General features: G+C 48.2%; 1 protein-coding gene across 1 annotated transcript; it reads right to left on the reverse strand.

Annotated features, from left to right (window-relative positions):
• Positions 1–5,131: 5,131 nt before the first annotated feature.
• On the reverse strand, positions 5,132–8,139 carry LOC119340165 (putative disease resistance protein At1g50180). Its single transcript, XM_037612067.1, has 5 exons — positions 7,589–8,139; positions 6,924–7,051; positions 6,268–6,749; positions 5,956–6,026; positions 5,132–5,640 (listed from the first exon to the last, which is right to left on the reverse strand). The coding sequence occupies exons 1-5, from the start codon at positions 8,030–8,032 to the stop codon at positions 5,164–5,166; spliced, it is 1,602 nt and encodes a 533-aa protein (XP_037467964.1). The 5' UTR covers positions 8,033–8,139; the 3' UTR covers positions 5,132–5,163.
• Between the last annotated feature and the right edge of the window lie 2,688 nt (positions 8,140–10,827).

The following is a 10,827-nucleotide window of genomic DNA, read 5'->3' on the forward strand; positions in this document are numbered from 1 at the left end:
ATCCCTTATATATAGGCGGACGAAACTGTGCGTCCCCCACCGGCCTGGTAAAACTCGCTTATCTCCCAAGCGCCACCATCAATGGCGCGGTTGGGTTACCCACGTCCGTATTGATGAGAATCCCGGAATAAGGGGAACACGATCTCTGCTTCGACAAGACGTGCCAAGGAAACCGCTTCGCTAAACGTGCTGAGGTGGTACAAAATGAAAAACGATTCAAATAGTGGCTTGGTAGCGGTGTGACGTCACGCCGCATAATACGTCAGCAGATTGGACTGGTGTACATTTTATTCTCTCTACGGTGGAATGTGGAATTTATTTTGCAGAGCCGGACACTATCCTGGTGTTCACGATCTTCTCCGGATTATTCAGGGAAGGAACCCGCCTTACAATGCCGAACATTATGCGCGCCGGACTTATCGTCATTGAAGCCTGGTTCAGGGGCTACTGAGGGAGTCCTGGACTAGGGGGTGTCCGGACAGCCGGACTATCATCGTCCGCCGGACTCCAAGACTACGAAGATACAAGATTGAAGACTCCGACCCGTGTCCGGATGGGACTTTCCTTGGCGTGGAAGGCAAGCTTGGCAATACGGATATGTAGATCTCCTACCATTGTAACCGACTCTGTGTAACCCTAGCCCCCTCCGGTGTCTATATAAACCGGAGGGCTTTAGTCCGTAGGACAACATACATTACAACAATCATACCATAGGCTAGCTTCTAGGATTTAGCCTCCTCGATCTCGTGGTAGATCCACTCTTGTACTACCCATATCATCAATATTAATCAAGCAGGACGTAGGGTTTTACCTCCATCGAGAGGGCCCGAACCTGGCTAAAAACATCGTGTCCCTCATCTCCTGTTACCATCCGCCTAGACGCACAGTTCGGGATCCCCTACCCGAGATCCGCCGGTTTTGACACCGACAGCACCCATGCCAGCCTCCAAAAAAGAACGTCCACGGACGAATAGACCACCTAGTTCAGGCCCTCGGCGTCGAACATCTCGTTCTGCCGGGCCTCGAACCACCTCCTCGTCTTGTCGCTCATCTTGCTCAAGTCCGCGCTCATGATCGCTAGCGCCACCTCCTTTGCTTTGGTTGCGGCATTGGCGGCCTCGATGTCGAGCTGCCTCTATCGGGACGCCTCCTCCATATCGGTATTCCTCTTCTTGGCCGCCTCCTCCATCTCATGCTTCTTCGTTTGAAGGTCTAGGTATTGATTCATTTGCTCGTCCTTGCTTTGTCGCTTTTTCTCATCCCTCACATCCTTTTGAAACATCATGCCGTGCAAAGTCTGATGCAAGGCAAAAGATGATGCATCACACTTGTCGTCCATCTTGGAGTTGTTCTTGCCCCTCGGCCTCTTTAACGCCTCGCCATCTCCACCTCCGGCCAATGCGGCCATCTTCTTTCCTCTCTTCCTTTGAAGCTCACGGTATTGACCTTTGAACTTAGGGCAATTGTTGATGAGCGTGCAACAATGCGTAAGAGTGAATGGCTTGTCATTGTGCCGGGCCTTGAATGCTTCCAAAGAATGAAATGCCTACACCATCAACAACAATTGGACATGAAACATATAGAAGGCCGAAGAGAGGACCGTAGCAACGAAAGATAAAAGAGACCATACCATGCCCCCAATGTGAGACCATTCACGGACGTGCTTCAACGCTCTCAAGTGCGGCACAATACTTGTTGCATTCTTGTTGGATGAACAACCACCTCTTTTGAATCGAGGTGATGCCACGGTCGCTTGTAAATTGGTAGGGCGGGAACAACTTTCTTTCATGGAATGTTTTGTGAACTCTTGTCCAAAACCAAGTCCCTTTGTTGCGCACCGGTCCTCGGACCCCCAGCGTGACGTTGAGGTCGATGACGACTGAGGGGTGCGGGGTGGAAGGCGCGATCACACCGATGTCCGGCGATCCCGAGAAATGGGTATGGCCTTCGTACCTTGGAGGGGGAAACACGAGCGACAAGAGTGTGGTCCACGACATCGGCGAGGGGCACTGCGGAGGCCGAGCGACCGACGAGCCTGTGCTCACCGGGCCGACGAGCGCTGTCGAGAAACTCGGCGGACGGCAAATCCCAAGCATGAGGAGCGCGTGCGCTTTGTTGACAATGTCCTCCTTCTCGTCGACGTCGGCCTTACGCCACGCGGCCTCGACCGCAGCGCTCTCCGCGGCGTGATTGCCCTTCTGCGCCGCCCTCCAGTTTCTCCACTTGGCCGAATCCGCATCGAACTTTGCAAGCTCCGCCGGGGTGAGTTTCGACCGCGGCTTCTTCGAAGCCTTGGCCGCCTTCTTTTTCACCTTTGCGAGCGGGTCGACGGCCTGCCGCTGGAATTCGGCGGTGCATACGCCATGACGGGAGGGTGTTGGGCGGAGGGGAGGTCGGGACGTGGGAGGGGTTCGGGGAAATTGCGCGAAATGGGGCACCGTGCGGGACCGTTGTGCCACCGATGGGCAGGCCAGGGGAGGACAAGCGCGCGCCTTTGGGCCGTCCGCGCGCTGTCCGTTTCACCCCAAAAGCGGCCCAAACTTGGGTCGGGATGGGCCGAAGGCAGACAGAAAACGGACAAATGTCTGTTTGCACCCGCGCGCTGGGCTGTCTGGTATGTCTGTTTTGCCCCAAACGGACGCACCCGGATAGGATGGGGTCGCGCGCTGGAGTTGGCCTTACAACTAAACGCAAAATTGTCAGATTGACATTGTAAATGGCCGAAATTCTTGTTATTGCGCTATTGTGGCATTTGTTTTATACTCCCTCTATAAACAAATATAAGATGTTTCAGTTCACTAAAGTAGTGACCTAAAACATATTATAATAGTTTACAGAGGGAGTATTTGTTATCCTCTATTATTAAATAGTTGCAATCCACTACCTATTTTTTCTCTTCATGCAACTATGACAAATCATCAGTGTTTGCCATCAGACTTCTGATAATAAGTGTTTCCCAAAGAAGAACCAACGGCGCTGGACCGGTCTGATGGAAGCTTGCCATCAGACTTCTCATAATAAGTGTTTCCCATCATCAAATCATGCATGTGGTAATAAGTTATAATTTGTGCACTAATCTATTCATACAACCATGCCATCTCATCAATCATGCATGGATATGTTTCACTAATTTTTGTGCAAAGTAAAGACTAACATGTTACACAATTTTGCAGGGTTACCTACATATATTTATACGTTGGATGCTGGGAGCAAATATATGTAGGTCATGGTACACATTTTTGTTAAAAATGACACTGTGTTTGGCTTCAACCCAATAGATTTCTATTTGGACCCTGATAAAAGTCCCACGTGCGGCACGAAAATTCTGCCATGACGTTTTCCGATGACAACTTTAGTTACCCAGGGATGGCAACTTTAGTTGTGAGGCATGACAATTTTCTGTTTGGATGACAAGTTTCAGTTTTAATTTTGGTTTCGTTTTTATTTTTTGGGTGGCGATTTTAGTTGTAAAAACTTCAGGGTTGTGTTACTTCATGCCACACATGTGGAAATTATCATCCGAGTTCTCTTTTTATACAACATTTTGTGAAATGCTTCATATACTTTATTGTTTTCAAAATATATCCCGAGGGAGTTTTTGAAATTGGTTTCTCTATATTTCTTATTTTTAGCATCTATTTATGCATCTGATTTACCAAGGTTCCCGCAGCAACACGTGAGGCATCAGCTAGTTGAGAGTTGAGACACCCAGCTTTCAGTGGGCACCTACTGACAAATATAAGTTTTGCTTGCTTTTGGCCACTAATTTGTTCTGTCTGAGCGAGTTAGGTAGAATAATTTGTGATGAGGTAACCGGCTTACTCTTTTTGGGAGCATATATTTATTAATTTATTGGTAAAAGATAATTTTATTAATTTAGGCTGATACAAATAAGTAAACCTGGTTGCAGCGAAAAGGCTCCGAGATTTTAGCCGCGTACGTACCATTGCAGCGGATGGGCTAGCGGCACTCATCCTCTATCGATTGAGAGAAGACGATAACCAACGGAATTGTCGATGGGGCATGTACCCCGGTCCAGCGTTCCAAGGGAGCCCGCGAGGATATAGCGTCCAAGGACCCAAATCTATAACACAAATTTCCAGCGATACAAAGCACCCCTGAAAGATAAAAAAATTACAAACAAGCCCTAAAGAAGCCGACCAACCTCTACCTTTGGCATGAATTACTCCTACATAAAGGATGCTCGAGTGTCCACCTACTGGGGCTTCACAGGTGAGAGAGCCCCCAACGTCATCGGGCGCCTTCTAGTGCACCTGCGAGCGATGCTCCGCACGCTATCCTGCACGCAGCCTGTTCAAGTCATTGTCCATACTCTGAATTTGAGTGCGGAATGGACAGTAATTGCGTCACCCAGGCCGTAAGCTCGCCTGCGGGGGCAAGTCTCCGGCCGGGTAATCTAAAGATACTCTTTATGCTATGAAATCAACCACCGATTTGTGTAAGGGAAATCAAACAGTTAAGGCAATTTTGAGCAGAGGCAGCTGATGTGAGTCAGGTCAAGTGATTGTTCATTGACAATGAGAAAAGGAAAAGAACACACCACAAGTACGGCGCTAACATAATACTCTTGTAATCCGCTTAATAAATCAGAAAAGAAATAAACACGTACACAGACAGGCCACAACATCGTCAAGATGAAGAAACATTTTTACCGTACACATTCAGGCAAACAGGTACACATGTTTAACTCGAGGGAGGTACATAACGAGACTTAATAAATGCCTTGGAATGAGGAAATTTTTTCCGTCCTTGTAAGGACAGTGTACTGTCGCTGGGGACGCGTCCCCTTCGACCTGCACAAAATGTTCAAATAAGAAAATAGCTTAGTTGAGCGTGAGTCATGAAGTTGATCCTGCACTAATTAACGTTTATTCACAGATCGAAGCAAACAAATAATATTGATTGATTTGCTGTGGTTCAGTGTATATACTTTGAGATAAATCAGCAAGCATGCTGAGCATTAAACGAGGACATACTGTCTTCATATTTCGAAAACATGTGCGGACAGACAAACATGAGCATAGATAGTTTGTGGCAACGAAATTGGAAGAGGAGCAAGATCGATGGAGGAAAAATTAGCTAAGCTTAAGTTGTGTACGGCGTACCTCGCATCCTTTCTGCAGCAGCTTCTTTAGTGCGCTATCATTCTTCAGAAATTTGGGACGCATCGGCCAACGTCACGTGATTGAGATACGGAAGGTCTAGCAACCCCTCGCAAAGCTTGCTTATCTTCTCGCACTCCCAAAGTACCAGGAGAGAGAGTTTAGCCATTGTCCCTTCCTCCGTCCTCCACTCCTCCATGGAAAACCTGTGAAGTTCTAACTCTTGCAGCTGAGGAAACCCTTGGGCAGAGCAGGACATAGTTTTGCCTTCATACCCCTCTAATTTCAGCACCACTAGACATGGAAGCTTCTCTAGGATCGGCATTGGGTCTTGTCTAATGACATCGGCATATAGAACAAGACGACGTACACTTTGTGGGAACTCATGAGGCAACTTATCAAGCACACCGAATTGGCCAAGAGTAATATCAACAAGGTGAGGCATGTTTGCAAATAGGTTAAACACCTCCATGGGCATGGGGAACATCATCAAGAATAAGGTTGTCAGTTGATTCATCTGGCCCAGGAAAATAACCATGTCATGAAAGCACATTTTAGTGCCAACATGTGAAACACCCAAAAACAAGGTCTGGAGCTCTTTGTGATGTAGTTGGACACTCTTTGCAGGTGGTGGTGGTGAAAACCCATCATCAAGGTATACATTCCTTAGACTGGGGATATCCCAGAGGGACATTGGTACTTGCGATTCCATGTATGAGTCCCTTAGATCTATAGTCTGCAAGTATAAGAGCTGGCCTATTGAGGAAGGTAGCACTACACCTCCACAGTGTCCCAACCTAAGATATCTTAGGTGAATGCAGCCACTGATCACTGTAGAGAAATCTTTCAATGTTGAGTCTTCAATGCTAAGAACTCTCAGGAACCTCAGTCTAGGAACCGACGCTGAATCAAGTTCAAAGCCAAGCAAAGATCGGATATTAGTTGTCCCAGGTAAAATCTCATTACTCAAACTCTGGAAACTAGAGCGATAGGATACCAAGTTATTTGAGGATGATGGTTCACCCACTTGGCCTGCATTTTTTTAGAGTGCTCCACGTGTCAGAAAGAAGCTAGCCACATATAAGGACATATATTAAAGAGAAAATTGAACTATATAGCAAGAGAGCAGGAGATGAAGCCTCACCCGTAGTTTTGTTCCTCACATCAAGAAAACCATCTTGCCTTGCTTCTTCTGCACACCAGTCATGTAAGATATCATGAATCTTTATAATGTCAATACATCCATGTGCCCTGCTTCTTTCAATAACTTCTACCAAGCTTCTCTGCGCCAACTCGGCTACGCACTTATGCGCTGTTTCTTCTAGCTTATGGTTTGGTATCTGAGGAATGAAGCCTTCTGCTATCCATAATTCTACAAGTCTTGGCACATCTATTATGTAATCCTTGGGATAAGAAGCAATATAGAGGAAACAAGACCTTAAATAATGATTTGGCAGGTCCTTGTAACTCCGAGCAACAATGTTCCGCACTATCTGCCCATTTCTGGTCGATGGCCAATCCAAGAGTATATCAGACCATTCTCGTGCATTTAAATGTTTTGATAGGTAACCCCCCAATAGTGCAAGTGCAAGTGGTAACCATACTTTTAAATAGCGCGCTAAGCATCTTAGCGGCGGACCTCTTCCAAATGCTATAGCGTGCTATAGCGGAGCTATAGCGTGCTATTGAAAATGTTTGTTCATTTGTTTGGACCAAAGTCTCTTAGCGCAAGACCTTGTGTAAACGCTATAGCGTGCTATAGCGGAGCTATAGCGGGCTATTTAAAACAGTGGTGGTAACCCATCACATTTCTTTGCAAGCTTTCTGCCAAGTTTTTCAAACTCATCCACATCATGTATGACGGACCTTTTGTATGATGGTAAGGCTTTGCTACTCAGAAGTTCCCAGCTTTTTTCTTCATCAAGCTTCTTCAAAGGATGAACATGGGTTGACATTTGAACATGATTTGCAATATCTTTTCGTGTGGTTATAAGTATTCTACTACCATTGGCTGCATCTGGAAAGGCTCTAATGCTTCTGTTTAATTGCTCCCATGTATCTGTTTCCCACACATCATCAAGAATCACTAAGCATTTTGTTTGCAACAAGAAATCATGGATCTTTTGTCCCACCTCATACTCATTCAATTTATCAATTGACTCATCTGTACTCCCCAAAATTTGTTTCATTATTTCCTTGAGCAAATTAATGCCTTTGTATTTTGGAGATACAGTAACCCAAGCAGTTTTGCGGAAGTGTTCTTGGACTCTACATTACATGAAGACTTTCTTAGCAAGTGATGTCTTTCCTGCCCCACCCATAGCAACTATGGAGATAGCACTAAGACTCTTCTCTGTGTCAACTAATTTCTCCACTATTTCTTCGTACTCACCCTCAAAGCCAACAAGTACAATTTCTTCATAGTTTTGATGCTTAGGATAATCTTGTTGGAACTCATCATCAACAAGAACATTTTCTATTGGCACATGCCCCAAATCAACTATTTCCAGGCGGTTTGCACTTTCAACTATCTCATAGATTTTCCTTTTGATGCGTTCAATTTCAACACCAACATTGAGAAGGGTAGTCAAATCACTTGGTAGGCGAGCATACCTTGCAATGGCGCCCATGAATCCCTTCTTGAGCCTGTTTCTCTTCTGCATGTGATCCACCGCTTCAATGGCATTGTCAGCCTCATACCCCACATCTCTGATCTGGCTGACCAAGACAACAATATCTTCATCTCTGAGCCTCCGCTTGCCGTCGGCATCTCTAAGGAAGCCTTGGAGCCGCTTGAGCTCATCTTTTAGGGACTCCACTTCAAGGGTGACTCCACACAGGAGTGTGGTCTCCTGAATTGCAAGTGTGTTGACATTGCTGAGCACGATGCTATAGGCCGACTCAGCCATTAGTAACTCCTCCTTGTTGTCTCTGGCTCTCGGATCGATCAGAGATAAGTGGATAGAAGAATGCAGATGTGTGTGTCTTATGATGGCATGGTGTTTGGCTTTGTATTGCTTCTTGTTTCCAGCTCGATGACAGAGAAGAGAGCAGAGCATATAGTATATGAAAGATTGGATCTGAGAAAGGAGCATGGCAACAATGCTTTATTCTCCCGCAGCTGGAACTTTAGGAACCAACCGATATATTATTTTTTAGAATAGAATCTTTCTTTACTGCCACATGACTGCAAGAATAATTAATAAGCAAATTAAAGCAAAAAAGCTCCCCTCCAAGTGGCCACGCTTGAGATAGGCAAAAGCTCTCTCTGTAGTTTAATTAATCTGCAGTGCAAAGTTGAGTTGGACCCTCCTGACGATCTTATATTTTACTCGTATATTAGTAGAGGATGTAAACTGTCGAGTTAAACAGAGAGCATTTCTTCAGTGGAAGTAAAAGCATGAACCTGGCAACAAGTAGAAGAATCTAGCTAGACATGTATTTGTTTGTGATCCTGATATGTTCGTTGGACAATTTTTTTTTTAGAGGGCAGGACATTCAGCTTTGTATGGTGTTTTCTGTATTCTGAATGTGTAGCAAAACTCTGGACTTTTGTATCCTTCTGTATATACAGACTTGAAGAGAAATAGGTGGCTTTTCAGATATTGAAAACGTACGTGGTGCAGTTGATTGACGATGCCGAGCAAAAGCGGTGTGAAAGGTTTACAGAGTTGTCTCAGCTGATTAGACCCAAACAAGCATTAGCACCGGTAATTAATTAACCATGATTCAGGGTATGCAGTAGTCTGGGGTGGTACGTTCCATTGGTCCGCGGAAGCAACTGTCAAGGAGTGTGTACTTCATACATGTAGAGAGACAGATTATGGGCTGTGCAATCGCGATGTATTGATCGGTGCACCAGGCACGTATATATAAGTACAGAGGTGGGCCACAACCTCAACTATACAGGGAAAACAGTAGGTGGGCCCTACACACACATATACACGTACACAGTATACTCAACACCCCCCCGCAGTCGAAGCGGCGCCAGTGACGCAGAGACTGGAACGAAACTCCTCAAAGGTGGAAGTCGGCAGTCCCTTCGTCATCACATCAGCGAACTGCTGAGCAGTCGGCACATGGAGAACCCGCATGCGTCCAAGAGCCACCTGCTCGCGCACAAAGTGAATGTCCAGCTCGATGTGTTTCGTCCGGCGATGATGAACGAGGTTGGCGGAGAGGTACACCGCAGAGACGTTGTCGCAGTAGACAACCGTAGCCTGGGAGACATCGTGATGGAGCTCCTGAAGTAACTGTCGAAGCCAGGTGCACTCGGCGACAGCGTTGGCCACAGCTCGGTACTCAGCCTCGGCCCTAGAGCGCGAAACCGTGGGTTGTCGCTTGGACGACCACGAGACGAGGGAAGGACCGAGGTAGACGCAATAGCCAGAGGTGGACCGGCGAGTGTCGGGGCAGCCGGCCCAGTCTGCATCGGAGTCAGCCACCATCTCCAAAGAAGTGGACGCCGTGAGTGTCAACCCAAGGGACATCGTGCCGCGGATGTAGCGAAGGATCCGCTTCACGAGAGTCCAGTGAGAGTCACGAGGGGCGTGCATGTGGAGACACACCTGCTGGACAGCATACTGAAGATCCGGTCTGGTGAGAGTCAAGTACTGAAGAGCGCCGACAATAGACCGGTAGAATGGAGCATCCGACGCAGGCGAACCCTCAAGAGCAGAAACCTTGGCCTTCGTGTCAACAGGAGTAGCAACCGGATGGCAGTTGAGCATGCCAGCGCGCTCAAGAAGCTCATGGGCATACTTCTGTTGATGAAGAAAGAAGCCGTCCGGGCGCCGAACAACCTCAATGCCAAGGAAGTAATGGAGAGCACCCAAGTCCTTGATAGCGAACTCGTCACGCAACCGTAGAGTGATCTGCTGAAGAACGGCTGCGGAGGAGGCTGTCAGGATGATGTCGTCGACGTAGAGCAGCAAATATGCAGTCGTGTCACCGTGGCGATAGACAAACAGTGAGGCGTACGAGCGAGTGACGCTGAAGCCCAGTGTCTGCAGAAACCCGGCGATCCGCTGGTACCAGGCGCGGGGTGCCTGCTTGAGCCCGTAAAGAGAGCGCGACAGCAGGCACACATGGCCGGGCAATGAGGCGTCGACGAAACCGATGGGTTGCTCACAAAACACCTGCTCCTCAAGATGGTCGTGGAGGAAGGCGTTGGAGACATCCATCTGGTGAACGGGCCAGCCGCGAGAGACGGCGAGCTGGAGGACAGTGCGGATGCCCGATTTGACAACCGGGGCAAACGTCTCCGTGAAATCGACTCCAGCGCGCTGACGGAAACCGCGGACCACCCAGCGAGCCTTGTAGCGCTCAAGTGAGCCGTCTGAGCGGGTCTTATGACGGAAGACCCACTTGCCGGTGATGACTTTGGCGCGAGGAGGCCGGGGCACCAGAGTCCAGGTGCGGTTCCGCTGGAGAGCATCAAACTCTTCCTGCATCGCCGCAAGCCAGTGAGGATCACGTAGGGCGGCGCGGGCAGACGCAGGAATGGGTGACGGCTCCGCGGCAGAGGCGGCGAGGACATACTCATCACGCGAGTACCGAAGGCTCGGGCAGTGAATGCCGGCGCGAGCACGGGTGACAGGACCGGACGGGGCCACCAGGGCCGGCGAGGCGGCCGGCGAGGCGGCCAGCGAGGAGGCCGGCGTCACCGCCGGTGTCGAGGCCGGTGTCACAGCCGGCGAGGAGG

This window comes from Triticum dicoccoides, chromosome 7B (assembly GCF_002162155.2).
Source record: "Triticum dicoccoides isolate Atlit2015 ecotype Zavitan chromosome 7B, WEW_v2.0, whole genome shotgun sequence".
NCBI lineage: Eukaryota > Viridiplantae > Streptophyta > Magnoliopsida > Poales > Poaceae > Triticum > Triticum dicoccoides.

Excerpts from the sequence above, each read along its gene's own strand:
- LOC119340165 (XM_037612067.1), bottom strand. The coding sequence starts at position 8,032 with ATGGCTGAGTCGGCCTATAGCATCGTGCTCAGCAATGTCAACACACTT. Across the intron at positions 6,027-6,267 it reads TGTGAGGAACAAAACTACGG|CGTCGGTTCCTAGACTGAGG; the intron begins GTGAGGCTTCAT and ends AACTTGATTCAG. Across the intron at positions 5,641-5,955 it reads CATTGAAAGATTTCTCTACA|ATGAATCAACTGACAACCTT; the intron begins GTGATCAGTGGC and ends TTCCTGGGCCAG.